At 36.7% G+C, this 19,133-nt stretch overlaps 1 protein-coding gene across 1 annotated transcript in view; it reads right to left on the bottom strand.

Moving 5' to 3' along the window:
* Positions 1-333: 333 nt before the first annotated feature.
* LOC139709490 (integrin beta-1-like) overlaps positions 334-19,133 on the bottom strand; it is a 46,259-nt gene continuing 27,459 nt past the window's right edge. The window contains exons 10-22 of the mRNA XM_071621451.1: positions 17,867-17,962; positions 16,760-16,849; positions 16,341-16,528; positions 15,482-15,566; positions 14,564-14,709; positions 13,879-13,951; positions 13,362-13,443; positions 11,872-11,999; positions 10,674-10,766; positions 9,083-9,215; positions 8,014-8,127; positions 4,397-4,587; positions 334-3,706 (exon numbers count right to left, since the gene is read on the bottom strand). Of these exons, the coding sequence (XP_071477552.1) occupies positions 3,644-3,706; positions 4,397-4,587; positions 8,014-8,127; positions 9,083-9,215; positions 10,674-10,766; positions 11,872-11,999; positions 13,362-13,443; positions 13,879-13,951; positions 14,564-14,709; positions 15,482-15,566; positions 16,341-16,528; positions 16,760-16,849; positions 17,867-17,962 (1,482 nt within the window). The 3' untranslated portion in view covers positions 334-3,643. The remainder of the gene's footprint in view (positions 3,707-4,396; positions 4,588-8,013; positions 8,128-9,082; positions 9,216-10,673; positions 10,767-11,871; positions 12,000-13,361; positions 13,444-13,878; positions 13,952-14,563; positions 14,710-15,481; positions 15,567-16,340; positions 16,529-16,759; positions 16,850-17,866; positions 17,963-19,133) is intronic.

Genomic DNA, 19,133 nt, shown 5'->3' with positions numbered 1-19,133 from the left:
TGCAGATCGAAGGAGTCTTGGTTAACTTTGATCATCATTGCATGTACTGATAATAAAAATGTATTTCTTTCCAGGCCAATAACTTCTCACAGTGGTAAAATTGCACAAAATAAGAAAACACGCATTACATTCAAACACACATGCATTCAACCTGTAAAACGTTACTCTCCATGCGCAGCAGCTGCCCTGTTATGTTCTACTATCTACACTATGATTACCGTGAGTTTTGGATTGTAAATCGTCGCAGCGAAGTATAACTATGATAATGCACTGATGTACAAAAGAAATATCTAGAACGGAAAATCCGGCTGAATAGATACACGCAATAACAGCTGTTTTTTTTTTTTTCACTTACTGGATAAATCTGTTTCTTATTCGCTATCCGAAGAACACCTTAACACCAAAACAGCATAGTCACAACTGCACCAAAGACAAAGAGCCCGAATTTACAAAGGTATCTTTAATCAAAATTTAGTCCATGGCCTAAACAAGCAGGAAATAGGCGTACGGCACAAATCCATACGACAGCCTGCAAGCCGTATACTTTCAGGTGTCAGTTGGCGTATACGGAATGCGACAGGAGTACTTAGTACTTACGCGTTTATGATTTATAGAATCCATGGACTTATTAGAATCCATGGACTTATTAGAATCCATGGACTTATTTTAAATTACCTTTGTGAATGTCGGTCAATATGTCTTTTTTGTCTTTTTCTTTTGTTTCTGATTTTAAACATGGTACGCGCTTCTTTTAAACACATACACCGACTCATCATGGAAGATCTTCGATTTGAACATCAATATCGCCTCACAGAAAGAATCAAACAATTTGTCAAATGACAGTAGAAATCAAGGAAGGGAAATATAAGGTACTCAACCTACAAGGATAGCGGGGGTACGATATGATAGAAGAAAAAAAAACACAAACAAATGAAATCAAAACAAACACAGGACAAACTTAAAGACGCCAGGTCTGAAGATGTTAATTTGGAAGAGTTTCGCATATACCTATTGTGATGCGGTACTCAAATACGCACAGGATACTAGTTGCAAGAATAATATTTTAGAATGATATATATATGGTATGTTTCCCTACATTGGAAACTTGTATCAACTGCAGAAATGCTGCAATGCATTGGAAATAATCATTCATGTTCGGCATGCATTGATAAGTGTGGATGACCATCCCCTCCACATGAAGACAGCAAAAATAGTTATACAAACAAACAAAAATCCTAAACTGAATTATGATTTTAATATAATATGTCCGTCGCATATATGTTGTTATATTCAGTCTTTTCACATCAAACCTTTCAGTCAAACTGTAAATCAAACACTTGCTGAATAATGTAGATTTCATAAATAATCGCATGAATGGGCCAAACCGCAAAACAACGATAAAGACAGGCACATCAGAAAAGAAGGTATTTTACTGAAAAAATGTAAACAAATAAAACTTAAAAATCACTTGACTCCTGACAAAAATATGGTAAAAAACCGGAGAAATAATTTGTTTAGATCTCCCAGCTGTTTTTCAAACAAACCCAAATAATTAAAGAGCACGCACGAAGCAAGCAAGCAAGCTGCAAGGAAACAGGAAGAAAAAAAAAATGTGTGCGCATTGTAATATCAGGCTATAAATAATGGACGAAGAATGATCAATGTCTATTTTTTTTTACTGTCCTCTATGTTAGCCTTGGTGCAGGAAAAGAAACACACCAGCAAATTGAAATGAACAAGATATAAGATTCGCTTTACAATGAATGGCACACCATCGCAGTCACTAATGTCACAGCATACTCCAGAGAAGAAGTTCAGGTATGATGTATACCCTCCAAATTCCAGTCAGCTGGGCTGATATATTTTTACGGTTAAAACATCGACAGAGATAACATATGCTGCCTTATTTCTTTCTTTTTTTTTAGGTGGGAGGGGATGTAAATGTTATACAGACATGTGAAGCATTGAAAACAAAAAAGAACGAAATATCAAAATCAATCTCTCTGTTCAGGCGACCCGTTAATACATAAAACAAAAATCATATTTCATAAACATAAAACTTGCTCTTTGAAATGACATCGTGACAACATGACATGAAGTATCATATTATGATACAATATACGTGCACGTAGTTTACAGACAATCACAGAATATAGACAACAACAGTGACACATTATCAATCATTGTTCATTTTTTTTTTCGTATACATGAATAAATATCTTGCATCGCTCACGCAATACACATACTCTTTCCATTACTTCTACAAATAGTACTTTGTTTTTTGCTTCTAGGCAAGCGACGCTATGTGTCACAGTCCGTGCAGAAAAAGATGAAAAAAGAAGAAGGAAGAAAGAAAAAACACCAGCTGTCCGCTTCACCGAAAAAATACAATTCAATAATCATTCAAAAATCATTTTTTATCTACATGGTGAAACGCTTCATAACTTTAGCCACCGATTTAAATTTTCATCTCATACAAAAATACGAAAGATAACAAGATTCAACCTCTAAATTGCCATTTATCTTATTTACCATTTCTTACAAAGCACAAAAAATATCAACTAAATTCTGTCATTGTTGTATGATATCATATTAAAAAACCAAGCTACCTCCGTGGCTAATTTGATACAAAATATGACGTTAACAGCGTGATTTCCCGCGTATTTACATTGTGTACACTAATACACCGAAGAACAGACACACAGTATAGCTGCAACATCAGAGCTACAGCCGTAAACACACCTAGTTAGCAAAGATTGGCCATATGATAATAGTCTTAGTTCAGTCGAGTTTGAAGGTAACAAATTTAACGCGAGTGAAATGATACTCTTATTAGTTTGCTCTTGGCATATCAATAGTCGAAAAAGGTTCTCCACGTATTTCATAATGTCTTCATTTTTTTTTTTTCACAGTCAATTTCTTCTAAAGACGTATAGTATACACATTGTGCAGAGAAAGATTAACGCCAAGTACATGAAAAATGGAAAATTTGGCTCAAAGTCTTTCTCATTAATTTTGCAACTACAGATAGAGCTATCATGCATGAACCCTTGTCTACGATACATCTACATTACGAAGACACCATTCGTTCAACCAAGAAGTATCAGGCGAGCTCCTTGGTTCAACTACAGAAGGCAAGGCAGATCCCTCACATCAGATTGTTCATGATAAAAAATATTCAACCTAGTCGACAGTCTTACATCAATACACCCCATGGTTTTACTCACATGAACATATAGCAAACAGCTCAACTTGATTCTTCAGCTGTGCTGGGTTGCATAATGGCATTGCAGAATATTAACCGTCTTTTTTGTAGTCAATAAAGCAGATAGTAAATTCGGACATTATCATTCCATCCATTTAGTGGATGTATCGCGGACAAAAAATCAAAGTCCCTAAAAGTCTGGAATTTTTGCTAGAGTGACTTTTAAGGCAGCTAGTCTAAGCCAGCTTGCGGCGTAAAATAGGCCCAAGATTGCAAATTCGTACTGTTTAGCATTAGTCACCATTTGGCGCATGCGCACACTACGCGACGCACCGACACGGTGTCAGTTCGGGCTACCCGTTGAGAACAATTGGTTCAGCTTTCGGAACACGCGATTGCAGTCCAGTAGGTAAATACAAACTTCATGAAGACGTGGCGTTATTTTCCATAGACAGGATTTGCGAACGTTGTTGTTGACGGTTTGTAGATCGGGTTGTCCATCTGCAAAAAAGCAAACAAGGAGCAAAAAGGTTGTTATGAGTACGTTGAAGTGCAAATTTATTTCAAGTGCTTTCCTATTGGAATTCTTCATCAAAATGTATTTCATGAATTACCTCATATCTGCATGAGGGGGTTATACAATGTAAGGGAGTATGTGTGTGGAGAATGGACTAACTTGACCACCCACTTGATGAACTTCTAAATAAACGTTTTTGATAATCGTGACTAAAGACAGATAACGAGATAGACAGATAGACAGATGAATGAATGAATGAATGAATGAATAAATAAATAAATAAACAAACAGAGTGATGGAAAAACTAGCAGTTGAATGCAGAGATAAAGAGGTAGATTGTAATAAATGAATACATGAATAAACATATGGAGTTAGAAAGGCAAAATAAAATCATACGTGTAGATAGACAGATAGATAAATAGATAGAAATAGATAGATAGAAGAATAGATGGATGGATAGATAGACAGACAAACTCAGATAGATAGATAGATAGACAGACAGTAAAATAGATAAGAGAAAGAGGGAGGGATTGTTCTTCATCTTTTGGTAGTGGTGCTGCTGTTCCGCTTCTGATTTTAAATATCAAAAAATCAAGGAGCTGATATTTTTGTTGCTTCTAAGTTTCGTAAGCATTTTTTTTTTCTATGCCTCAATTCGATGACCCTCTCCTCACCTTATCCCAGTTGGCCTTCTTACACTCCTTCTCCCACTGGGCGAGCTCCTTCCGGTCCTCAAGGTATGTGTAGATCCTCCAGGCGAAGACCAGGATCATGCCGATGAGCACCACGCTGAGGATGATGCCGATGACGATCCAGCGTATCTCCGCCTCGGTCAAGATCTTTTTTCGGCTGGCATCAGCGCATTCTATACACAGCGAGAGAAGAAAAACGACATAATTATGACAGTGACTATACTAAATCAATTATTCTTATTCACTTTTTCACTTCTGCACTCATTCTATTAATAGTATACAATGTATCTACACTCAATATACAACTGGCCGCCTATCTCTCAAAAGTATGCTATTCTTCAGCTACGCCGAGAAACCAGCATACTTTTGAGAGACAGGCGGTCAGTATCTCGTAGATTAGAGAATCACTTCTGATTCTTCTGATCACATGACTAACGCTCTACTTGATTTTCTGAACACTTATTTAGGTGACTTTAATCTCATCTTTATCTGTCTAATTATTTTGTCATCTATGGAACTGTAATAATTTCACAATTCGTCAATCTATGAACTGATAATTGATTTGTTCATTCATTCATTAATAAATAAATGAATTCATTCACTCATTCATTTATTAAGTATATTTATAAACGTGAAATCAGTGAGATGAATATAATTAGATTTGCGCAGCATCTGAATAGTTTCCAATGGAATATCACATTTCTTAGTGCCAATGATTGTTATAATGAATTCATAAATGTACTTTCAGATTATTATGATGTATATCTTCCTTTAAAACGTATTGATTTAAAGGTATGTAAAAGTAATAAAAGTGCACCTTGGTTTAATGATGAAATTCGAAAGATTATAAAAAATAAAAATCGTTTGTATAAGTTACATTTACAAAATCCAACTGATTATAGAAAAAGGGTGTATAAAGAAATTAGAAACAAAGTTGTTGATAAAATCAAGCAGGCAAAAAAAAATGTATTATAAGATTCAATTTCAAGCTGCACATGGTGACAGTAGTAAAACGTGGAAAGTTATTAATAGGGCTTTGGGAAAATATAAAAAGAAATCCTGTGTTGATGAGATTATTGTTGATAAGAAATTGATTTCAGATAAGAATATAATTCCTGATGTTTTTTTAATGAGTATTTTGCTAATGTTGGTTATGATTTGAAATGTACGTTTGATGATGATAAGAAGTCACCTATTAATGTAAAATGTATTATTAAAAATGAGAAATCTGCATTTTTTAAACCAATATCTCCTGATGAAATTGTTGATATTGTGAAGAATTTTAAGAATGATACTAGCCCAGGTTCAGATGGAATTGCAATTTGTGTTTTGAAAGAGTTATTAATTATATATGTGAACCTCTGTGTGCAATATTTGATAAGTGTTTAGATGCTGGTGTCTTCCCAGATAAACTGAAAATAGCACGTGTAATACGTGTTTTTAAAAAAGTTTCACAAAAGAATTTAAGTAACTACCGCCCGATATCTGTTTTATTTCTTTTTTTCAAAAACTTTTGAGAAATGCATTTATGTTCGTTTATCATCCTTTATCAAAGAGTGCAACATATTCATGTCTAACCAATATGGTTTTAGGGAGAGGCACTCCACTTCTCATGCTCTAATCAATTTTATTCAAAATGTGATGTGTGCAATAGAAAATGAGGAAATTTTAATCGCCATATTTTTGGATTTGAGCAAGGCCTTTGATAGTCTTGATCATGATATTTTACTTAGTAAGATGTATTTGTATGGTATAAGAGAAGTTGTTTTAGATTTGTTCCGCAGTTATTTATCCGACAGAGTGCAATATGTTGTTGTGGATGGTTTTCACTCTAAATCTAAAGAACTGAAGGGTCAATCTTGGGACATATTTTGTTTTTTTTTATATATGAATGACTTATGTAATGCATCTGGGGTTTTTAGATATATATTGTTTGCTGACGACATCAGTATTTTTATATATCATAATGATCCCCAAGCATTACAATAATGATAGTCAATAATGAGCTATGTAAAATTTCTGAATGGTTATATATGAATAAATTATCAGTAAATACAAGTAAAACACATTTTATGACATTCACCAATAGAAATGTTGATGTCAAGGACATTAGTATACATTTAGCAGGATCTGAAATTAAGCATGAAGTGTCTTTGCAATTTTTAGGAATCACAACTGAGAATAAATTGACTTGGAAAGATCACATAAGTATTATATGCAACAAAATTTCAAAAAATATTGGGATACTTTTCGACTTAACTTTTTTACCCACTGTTGCTCTTAAAAAGATATATAATGCAATTATTGCACCTTTTTTAATATGGTCTTTCTGTTTGGGGTTGTGCTGCAAATATATACATGGACAGACTTTTTAAACTACAAAGACGTGCAATAAGGGTTATTAACCATTCAACTTATTTAGCTCACACTTCACCAATTTTTAATTCCCAAAAGATTTTAAAGTTGTATGACAGATATAAGTATATCTTAGGAAATCTTATGTTTTTATGGCATAGAAAGCTTGTACCCAATTCTCTGATGCATTATTTCACCTTAAATTGCAATATTCATTCATATTATACCAGAAACGCTGAGAATTTTTCACATGCCAAAAGTAAGAACATCGTTATTTCAGAAATCTGTGTTTTTAATCAAGGTCCGCTTATATGGAATTCAATACCAGATGATATTCGTAAAGTTACCTCTTTTAATGTATTCAAACATAAACTTACGAGAATTTTATACAAAATTATCATTCCTAAGTTTTTGACATGCTTGGCTGGCATTACATGTATTCTATCAAATGATTGTAACTCACTCTGTTCGTATTGTCTTCGTAATGTAAATAATAGTGTATTGTGTACCATGCTGTATTGCTTTATGTTTTGTTCTTGCAACGGTAGATCTGTTTATCTCATTTTTTTTTTTTTTTTTATAAATATGAAATAATTTACCACCAATGCATTTTTTTAAATTGATTTTCTGGGTCGGCCAGATTTTAAGGAAACTTAATTTCTCGTTGGCTGCTTCCCTTCAGCTTTATGTATTCCAAAGTTCTGTCTTTTCTCTGTGTCTGTCATGATTGTTCATCAATGTCTTTCTCTGTTGTTTTTATACTGAATGAATAAATTCAATTCAATTCAATTCAATTCAAGTCAGTTAGTTCATTCAGTCATTTATTCGTTAACTCATTCCCACTCTCAATAAAGTTATGATAATAATCAAGTGAGTTTTAGTCGTTTTTGTCGTTTTGGACAGTTTGGGGCACGTATTATGGGGTTAGGAAAAGTGGCTAGGGAGAGTTGGGGGATGGGCTTGTTAGTTGCAAATGTAACATTCACTTCTTATTGTAATTTTGCTGTACTACTTTCATTCCACTTGTTACAATGAAATATGAAATTGCTGTTTCAATCATTTCATTTGTCAATTTCTATTTCCAAAGTGCAAAGTATTACACACGTAAGAAACTGTTTTATTTATTGTGATCAATTAAGAACATTTGTAAAGTACATGTAATATCACACTAAATTACCAGCGTTTGGTATTAGCTAAATGGAAGTGAACACAAATTATTAAAAAAAAAAAGATATTCTACTCACTTTGCTCTGTTTCCACGTATACAGTGAGTGTTTCATTCTCGTAGAATAAGGCAAAGGTGAAGGTACACGTGTTGTTCTCTTCGGGGAACGTGCATGCCGGGATATCCTGAATGACTGCGACAATTTGATACACAAACAGTGTAAACTTACTAAACAAGGAATTTTAAAGATATGATTAAAAGAACAACAACAAACCAAGGCTACCACAATGGTCACGGCACTTGGAAATGACAAAGAACAGTAATAACAGATTTAAATGTCATAACTTAGATATCTATTTAAAAGTAAATTTTTGTTTTGTTTTTCAAGTTGATGGTGGAAAAAAAAATGCTATAGAGCCGAAATCAAAATGGTTGAGGACTACAATGAGTGTCAGCTAATGCAATTCATTTCATTGTAATTATTGGATTCACGTCACCTTTTCACACTGCTAAAATTATCCCCTCCACACCATATCAGTACTAGAGAGTTACAATGTCTGAAGCGATGTGATTTTAATTATTAAAATCTCCAAGTACCAAGAATTTCCCATTCCAGACATTTTTTACACTGTATAGTACTTTTCGCTGTAGTTGCAGATAGCACCATAAGGGTTAAAACTCACTGCATTTAAAGGGATCGTATAGTCTTGGTTGAGACCTAATTTTAGGTTTCTAACCTTTTTTGGTGAGATAATGAGAAACCTCTTGTGGAATATGAAAGAGCGCGTAATTCCACGAGGAATTCAACATTCATTTGATGAAAATTTGTTTTGAAATGGCTGAGATATCCAAAACAGAGCGATTCTAGTAAAGTGTGGGACCCACACTTTATTACGATCGCTTTGTTTTACTTTGTTTTTGGATGTTTCAGTCATTCCAAACCCGATTTTCATCGAATAAACTTTGAATTCCTATTAAAATGGTATGCACTGTACTATTTCTTAAGTGTTTTCTTGGTATCTTGCAAAAAATTAAAAGCCCAATTCTCATCTCCACCAATACTGTACCATCCCTTTAAAATTTGCTGAAGTTTAAACGGAACTCATTGAATGCTAAATAATCTTATGATGAGTGTTCATCGTACTCACATGGCGTGACGTCAGTGACGTTGACGATGTCAATGTTACACATATCGCACTGTTCGTCTGTCAGACGTCCGGTGCCGAACATCTTGCATTGCACGCAGTCTCTGTGAATGTGGCAATCACCCATGGGACAGGTCTAAAGAAGACGTAGAGGGCGGGCAGCAGAATAGAGGAGATTATAAACAATAAACAAAACAACAACAACAAGAACAACTCACAAACAGAGAAATAAACAAACAAACAAACAAACAAAGTTGGAACCAAAGGGTCAAACAGACATGTTGTAGCGGACCCTTGATCCTGCATAGCCTCACTTCATAGATTCTCATTTTTTTCTTTCGGAGACGAATTGGTTGCATAGTCTCACTTAATAATCAAACAGGAAATGTTTATGTTGTATGATGACGATAATGGTGTGAAAGCACAAATTGACCAAAAAAAAAAAACACCCCAAAACAATTAATAATTTATTTGTATTAAACTGCTAACGCCCGTAAGGATGATAATTCAAATAAGAGTAATGATATGAGGTGTAATTCTGCTACTTCTACTTCTCCTACTCCCCGACATTTTCCACGACCATTCTGGCGCGAATTTTTTTGACCGCGCCGCTGGCTGACTTTTTACTTTCAAGTCTCGGACATCTTATGACACCATTTTAGCGAAAATCGGACATACCGTTACGACGCTGCACGACCTCTTATACATGCTTGTCAGACCGAAAATGGCTCAAAAACGTGATTTTGTGTACAAAGTCTATGCAAATAGAGTTTTCTCACTTAATTCAAAAAGATATGATTATTTTCACTTTCAATGGCTAAAATTAATTAATTTTAGTATAATTATGCTTAAAATAGGTTCTGTAATAAATTTTGTGGAAAAAAACGAAAAAAGCGAAGGTCGAAAAACAAGGAAAGACATGAAAAATTCATAAAACAATAGAATACACAAGAAATTAAGTTTGATACCAGATTTTTTTCAAGTACATTGTTGGGAATGCTACAAGGAATAATGTCACTAACAATTAGGATGCCATTAGCTTTATTTTCTGAATTAGAGCAAAATTTATGATTTCACGCATATTAATTAATATAAAATATTAAAAAAATGAAAAACTCAATTTTTTGTTTCATAGTTTGGTAGATTACGTGACAAGTAATGCATGTGCCAATTTTCAGGACGATTGCGCGATCGACGGCCGAGATGGGGGGGGGGGGGGGGGGGGGAGGGGGTTTGAATCAACCCTCCCTGGCCACAGAACAGGCCAAAAAGCCCGGCCTGGTTAGGGTTAATAGCTGTCATAACAACATCAATACAATACAACTAAGAAAAATGTTGTCTGGTATTTCCAACGCAGAGGGCATTTCATGAAGAGTTTTGTCTGATATATTTTTCTGACAAATTTCCTCTCAGCCAATCAGATGCAAAGATTTCAGTAGCTTATAACAGTTTGTCAGAGAAAACATCTGACAAAACGCTTCATGAAATGCCCCCCCCCCCCCCCCAATTAGAAGAAGAAAAAGAAAACGAAAATACACACACACACACAAAGCATGGTCAGGTATCACGGGAAACAATAAAACACGTGACTCACGGCGCATTTTTCGCACGTGTTTCCCTGGAACTGCGAGTCCGCGTCGCACTCGCACACACCGCACCTACACTTGCCGTGCGCGTTGCACTCCAACTGAGGAAAGAAGGTAGAGATAAGGAAGAATGAGAAAGTCGTTAAAGGGACATTCCAGACGATTTTCATAATTTCACAGAATGTAGTATATAAATCAACAACTCTATGTATATATTTATGAAATTTATTGTGGTTCTTGAGCAGAGAAAGAATACTTTGAAAAACCTTAAACAAATTACACTGAACAAGGATGATGACATAGGAGGTTCACACATTTCAGAAATGTAGCAGTGTAATTTCATTACAATACCGCTTGCTTGCGAGTTCACCTGTGTATAATCTATGCATGCCTTCTTCTTTTGTTCTGCTTCCTTGAGCCCCAGCGCTCATGCATTCTTATGGTGACTCTGCCATGTCATCATCCTTGTTAATTGCAATATATTTTGTTCTCAATTTTGAAAATATTCTTATTCTTCATCCCAATTATTACAAATTCTGAAACTTTGTCCTCAGTAGAACTAATTCATAGTTGTTCAAATGTAAGAAGCTGAAAATCATCCGGAGGTCTCCTTTAACGAAGAAGAAAACAAAATCATACGAAAGTGCTATTCCACAATCTTATGAAGTGAATACGTATTGGTTGACTGGATACAAGAATGTTGTACAAACTGAAAAAAAAAACGCAAAGATTTCCTTTTACAAAATAACCATAGTGCATACAAAATAATTTGTGCCCTAGCATGAGCTATACAAGATGGTCGTAAAACAACATTTAAAACCTTGATAGTAGGTTTTCTTTCACAACCTAATGCTGTGACTACAAATTGGTGCGCCGTTATTGAACAAGACGACTCGTTTTGGCAGTGTCACAGACAGAGTTGAACTCATATACATTGTATCTAGTACTGTTAAAGTCGTTGAAGGATTATCAGATTAGTCAGAACTTCATGATGTGTGATGCCACAATATGGTTGGCCAGCCAAAATGAGGAGTGTGTGTCGAATGCCTTGCCTTGGATATGTTTACTATAGCAATGGAAACCAAACACAGACAATTACAAAATAATGATAAAATTTTAACGTCTCTGTCAAGTCTGATTGAAGACTAAATTGCACTGCGCATGATGTCACAATAAGTTGGTCCATCTCCACCCGCCGTCACTCACCCCGTTACTAGATCGACACGTGTCCGTCCGTGTCGGGCAGTCGCAACTGTCTCCCTCGTACCCTGCCTTACATTGACATTTCGGTTGTCTGCTCGCTACGTCACACACGCACAATCCCCTTTCCGGTCCTGCAGGGTATCAGACAAGAGACAAACATCGCACGTTATGGATATCTTTCAAACTTCAGATATGTCAATGTTGAAATACTTAACTGTCAAACCCTTTATATTCTTCAGGCTCATAATAATAATAATAATAATAATAATAATAATAATGATGATGATGATACTAATACTAGGCTAATACTACTACTAATAATAATAATAATGATAATAATAATAATAATAATAATGATAATAATAATAATAAGAAGAAGAAGAAGAAGAGGAAGAAGAAGAAAGAAGAAATAAACGGAGGAGGAGGAGGAGAAGAATCAGACTGATAATTAAGGACAAGAATACTCATCAGCGTCATTATCCTCACACTGAACATTAAGATCATTACAATCGTTATTACTTCATAACACACTAAGGAGAAAATGTATGTTTCTGAACGGGCTAGGCATGCAGCCAGATATGTACACTCCTCCTGCCATCCGCATATTATCAAACGGGTCGTATCCGTGAGGAATCTGAGCATTGAGGTCAAGTCATCTCATTCCTAGAGGCTACGATGGTTCGAACAAGGTCGGTAACAACAGAGTGTAAATTGTAATACCAGCACAATGAAACTCTTCTCAGTCTTTTGGCAGCTCATTGTGTTTTCTTGATTGAATACATGCGTGAAGTTTGCTAGAACTAATGTGATGCCATAGCGGTTCTAGGTATGGAATAAAAAAAAAAAAAAACACGAAGTGATTATACTCTATTACCTAGACAATTGATAATTATGAATCAAGTAAGCAAATATACGGGGAGCTTAAAATGGAGACTAGCTTATCATAACTGATGAAATTGGTTGTATTGATCTGCACCAAATAGTCGAAATTACATATGGTCATGAATCGTTGATTACACTGCCTGTCAATTGTATTCCTCACGAAAACCAAACTGATTGTTGAAATCATTCCAATATCCCCAGAGTCAACGGGGGGGGGGGGGGGGGGGGGGGGGGGGGGTTCATTCACTGTGCAGGTGAAACATAAACTTTTTCCTTACACAATATCAAGTATATCACAATGAGTTTAAACGATTACAAGGTTATCTGCGGTGGTTCATGTAACGCTGGCGGTGGTTGGGGTTTAGAGGGCGCTTCTCTCGCAATATTCACTGTATACACTGGTATAATTACGGTTAGGCAGTAACATGATTACTACGAAGTCTCGACGAAGATTTCCGCCACAAAATTCCGGTCAAAATGAAATGCAAGACCACTCAAACATGCGGGCGACTTGTGCGGCTAGCACGGCGTGCATTATTTGTAACATTACCACTGCTACATCTCATCCCCTTCCCCTTTCCAACTTCTATGGGCCTTAACCCATGACTTACCTCCGCAGCGTAGCCCCCTGCTATATGGGCAGTTGAAATTGTCGCACTCGCAGAACAACCCCGAGATTACTTCATCTTCATTCTGATAAAAAAAAAAACAATGAAAAAAGGGACAACGGTGACCTTGGTGTAGTATGAAGTTGTAAACAGGGTCTTATGTGAAAATAAATTTTTCTGCCATAATTGCTTATTATCTGACACTAACAAAAAAAGACATGTCGTTTCCTACAATATAGTACCATTTATGTTATGTAATTACGCTATGCACCTACAAAGCATTTACAGACCATGAGACTATGAGGCCATGAGGCTATCAACAATGTTCGCAGGCCAAATAATTATTCACCCCTACACGCTTGAAAAAACAAAACTCGTCATGTACATTGAATCACCAATATAATGTGATAGCGTTTCCTGTTTGTCTTTTTGTTTGTTTGTTTTCTGATAATTCATAAGACAAAAACAACATCAAAGCAAAACAAAACAAAACAAAACGAGAGCGAACGCCCGCACTTACTCCTGTCTTGTCGCACACACACTTGCCACAGATACACTCGCCGCGGCCAGAGCAGATGACCGTGGTGTTATCACTGCATAGGAGCACAGGGGAAAAATTGGCTTTTAATGAAAATGACATAGCAACTGACGTATATGACCCATTCTCGAATGACCCCATCAACCAGCTATCAGGTTTTGTGCTGGGGGAAAGTTTGCTCTCTCACAAAATGTAACAGCTTTCAGATCGAATTGTTTGTAACCAGCTTGAAAGACTCGGAAAATGAGGCGTCGTGATAATGAGGATAATATTTCCCTATAATTTCAAGCTATTCTTCTTTGGTTTTATTTGTTTACATTAGGAATAAAGTTGCACTGAACAGAACTGCAAATTTTCGAAATGACGTGAAAATGGTCACAAGAAAAGGATTATGCCGGTCTACAGAAACTAAATCGAGCGATATTCAAAGCGTTCATTTGTTGACACTCGACCATTCTCGTAAAATATTAATCATCACTGAAAGCGGACATGCAATCATATTCGATTTAATTGTAAACGAAATCAGGAGGGGGAGGACAAGGTTTACATTATAACACCGTTACTTGATGTAACGTTCGAGACGCATTTGTTCATGGAACAAACAATGGATCTACACATCGAACGTTGATTGGTCGAATGTTTGTTGTGACGTTTTATTCGTACGTACGTTCTGCATGGCGATTGGTCCGCGCTCTCCGCGTTGATCTCGTTCCCACTACACTCGCACTTGCTGCCATATCGACCCTCGTTGCATGCACACTCGCCACAGACCAGCGTTCCGTTTCCGTTACTGCATGACGTACTGTTTGCCTCCTAGAATGAACGAATAGGAAAAATGGAAAACAATTTAGATATCGATGTAGTTTTGTATAGAGCAGTTAGTAGACAGCATCACTATACTTTTTGTGTGCTTTTGATATCCATCCCTCATTCCGCAGCTAACAATCTCTCATTTCTTATTGTTATCATGAACAGAGATTTGATTACTGCAGCTGCAAATTGCCTTTATAGGAGAGATACATCAACCCCGGACCTCATTCATTCACCATTTTTTCTTGCATGATATCACACACAAACACAAACACAAACATATGCAGACACACGTACACGTGAATCACAGTCAGGGAAAGCTAGCCGCTCAGCATTTCTGAAAAAAAAAGAGATAAATCAGGGATATTCTTGTGTGCTACCTACTTATCAGCGGGGAAAAAATCATGGAGGCCGAGTTTAAACTTTTGTTAGGATATGAGCAGATATCTTGATTTTCAGGGAGTCTCCGGCAGAATCAAGAAGATTGACGGCAACTCTGCATGTATTCCTGATATACTAGCTTCAACCATAATCCTTAGATGACACCGAATCATTCACCTTAGGCAATGGTGTCACCGTGACACCAATTTGTCCATCCAATGTGGCATACTGGCTTATCCCACCTCCTCCACCTATCATACATCAGCTCCCCTGAACAACCTCACCTACTACACTCCAACATTCTGACTATACTCCATAAATCACTCTACAACACTTTCAATGTAACACCAAACACCCTATGCTGAATACACTACACTGAACACATTACACTTACCCCTTGCTCTTGGCAGTCACATGAACACACCACCTCTAGGTGTATGAGAAGTTCCTCGTTGAAGCCGACGGGACCCACGGTGAAACTGACAGACAGAAAAGAAAAACACAGGTGTTGCAAATACTCAACTCACGGTGTAACTAACTAGCAAATGAATTGCTTTTCTATAAATGGGCATTTCGTTGTTATGCAAGGCTCTGCTGGCACATATTGAAATCCGATGTATGGAGCATAAGCCTTGAGTATACTCTACTTAAGCATGTCCAGTGTATAGGTATGGAAGAGACCTAGCAAGCAATTAAGAAATGTTTCACACAAAAAAAACCCCGCAAATATATAGTATATATAATAATACCACCATCATCAAAAAAATGTGTTTATATATACTAGTACACACTGGTATCTTAAAGAATTGACGGCTGATAACATATTAAACACTGCCATTCTGTCTGCTGGGTATAAAACAACGTATTTGGCACTACTACTGTTAAAAGTGACATATTGCTCAGTGCGTGTGTGCAAACATTAATTAATCAACCAATACGGTCTTCTTTATCCAGGGTACCTCTCGTCTTCAGTGTTGCCACTGCTCTACTAGAGGGCCCTGTCATTTTCATTACCCCATCGTTTTTCAGGTACCCATTTATACACTTGTGGGTTGAGAGGGAACATGGCAGGTAAAATATCTTGTCCAATAACGTAAGCACTGGACTGGATTTGAACTCGGGTACTCTGATTGAAAGTCAAGAGTCTTACCCACTATGCCATAGTGCCAACACAGTATCATGTGCGACATCTGCAAAGAACGATGTGCTGGAAACATTTTAGAGGATAAGCATGCTCCATGCATTTATTCTACCTTGTTTGACCGCCTTCGATACACCGCTCTGCCGTGATTCCGATATCGAACGATACAGTATCGCCGAGTGAGAGTCCCTGACACTCGTTGGAGTCTTCAGTCACTTCGTTGTCAAGGCAATTGGCCGTGAAGGATAACCTGACGTCATCCGGAGCGGTTGACGTCAGCTTCACTTGTGACGTAATAAGCTATTCGAAGGTGTAAGACAGTGGGAAAATAGAAAAAAAAAAGATCATGTAGATGAAATAGCGGGACTTAACATCTGAAAACTGGATATACTAATCTATTATTCTAATTTTCTAATCCTGTTTCACACTTGCAATTACAATACATGAACAGTATATGCATGCATTTTCAATAACTAGTGTAAACGAGAAGCCAAGTGAGAACAAAAAATGTCGCATGATGGCGCTATTTACCTCATAGTTGTCTCTCATCAGGGACACCACGTTGCCCGAGTCGGCATCCAGTTCTCCTACTGTCGCCCCTTCGATGTACGTCTCTAGACTCTAGATGGCGAATGAATAATATTGATAAGGATGATGAGTTGATGATAATTGTTGTGGATAGTGATGGTAATGATAATCATTAGCATCAGGTACTCATAACATTGACAGACTGACCGAAAAAAAAAAACAGGTCGTAACTCAATAACAACATTGATTAAGACGCTGGTAGAACAAAATGTAGGCCTACATATCAATTTTCAGGGAATCAAAGGTATACAGCCACATGCCACCTAAGCAATCATATATCGGATCCACCCTTAATCTTTGGGAGTTACGTACGCTATTGCTCGTTCAAATTGGAAACGTGAAATAATGTACAGTGTATTTGCTTCGCGTTTAATTCGACTCCTTTTTTATTTCACTTTTTATACACTTCTGTGCTGTCCCTGCCACTTCTCTCATCGAGCATTGAAATTATCAATTTCCCTGCATTTAATCCACAATTTTCAGTTCTCGATTTGAAAACCATATTCTACAAAATGTGTTGCACTTTAACATTATGGAGAATTCCGTTACAAATATTTCATCCTCCAGTTGATCTGTACATATCACGCTCAAAATCATAACTTTCATCATTCACACATGAAAATCAGTAAAGGTTCTAACCAAACCAGATACCAAGGAGCTAACTATATTTTACTTGAATCTCAGTCCGTCAATAGGCAAACACCATTCTGTAATCAGGAAAGCTCTCGTAGTCTTTTGTGAGGATGATAAGAAATTATATTTGTTTTCCCCAAAAGGAGCTTCATTAGAACCAAGGAGACTCGGCGGCTCTGCTACCTAATAAAAAAAAAAAGAAATAGGCACTTGCTATTTCCTCGTGTATGCTACAATTTCCCCTACAAACCAGATTTTCGTAGATGATCGAGTTTTCAAAATGGCGGTAGAATGTCACAACGATGGATCAAACATTGTATGAGCGTCACATCTGAAGCGTATACATCTACGGACAATTCCTATATAATGACAGATTCTAACAGTTTCCTCAGAATAGAAATCTAGAGGAGGACTTACGGAATATAGAGATGTTTGGTCGCGTGTAACAGCGAAGATTGGAATGACATTGTTTTCTCGTAGCTTGGCACTCAGATGACCAATCGATGGGTAATCCTGTACAAAGGTACAAAGACGATAACAGAGTGACACCATGTGAAATAAGTCGTCCATGTTTGACTAAAGTCATCGACATGGTCATGGGCAGCAGCAACGGTTTCATTCTCTCCGTAGTTTTCATCAACATCGTCATTTTAATCATTACCTATATCATTATCATCATCATCATCAACATCATCACCATCACCATCATCATCATCATCACAATCATCATCGTCATCATCATCACCACCATCATCATCATGCCTTCATTAATCTATTCATTATGACTTTTATCATCATCATTATTGCCGTTGATAGTATCGGCTTCTTCATCGCCTATATCATTCTCATCATCATCATTATTGTCGGCATTATTTTTATCGCCATCGTCATGGTTATCATCATATTCATCTTGGGCAACATAGTAGTAGGCGAACTCACTGATGAAACTAATACGTGACAACACGACTAGAGTCATTATGCTGTCATTATATCTACGAGCTGCGGAGCATTCACGTAAGTAATCTTCAGCTTAATCATCATGAATTTAGAGCCAGCGTGTCTATTGCCACGAAAAGGACATTTCTAACTGGATGTTCAATCATTTTTTAATTCGCTGTTATCCATTATCATCATATCGTAATAATAATTCAAATTGGCCCCATCCACTGTGAAAACTGACATACTGCAATAAATAAATACGTATTTACAGCCGTCTAGAAGTGCATGCATGCAACATCGCAAAGCAAAGGCAAGGTAAAGATGAAAGAGAATTACAAATTAATGACAGACATTAGTTTTCTTCTCGGTCTTGAAGGCATTACTATGCAGTATTCATTCTATGTTTGGACATTCTGTTTCTTGCTCATTATCTTCAGTGATCAGTTCCCACGAGCTTTCTTGTGCTTCTCATATAAATCCACCTCCTCCATTACCTGTCGTGTTATGAAACGTAAAAAGGTCAATGTGGTAAAGATATATTTTTACTGTGAGAGTAAATGCAAATGTGATGTGAGCAAATGGGGATACTGTGGTCAAGTGGTAAGGGCTGTGGACACAGAAGCAAACAGATCATAGGTTCAAATCCTTCTTGGTGCAAAGACACTATCTTTACGCACCATGTCCCTCCTAACCCAGGTGCTCAAATGGATGACCAGCATATTTTGGTAATAATGATCATATGAAG

The sequence above is a fragment of the Diadema antillarum genome, unplaced genomic scaffold, assembly GCF_040938485.1.
Source record: "Diadema antillarum isolate AM-2024a unplaced genomic scaffold, OU_Dant_1.0 seq00001438_RagTag, whole genome shotgun sequence".
Classification (NCBI taxonomy): Eukaryota; Metazoa; Echinodermata; class Echinoidea; order Diadematoida; family Diadematidae; genus Diadema; species Diadema antillarum.
Note: the sequence above shows the minus strand (reverse complement) of the source record. Positions and strands in the feature narration are given on the sequence as shown.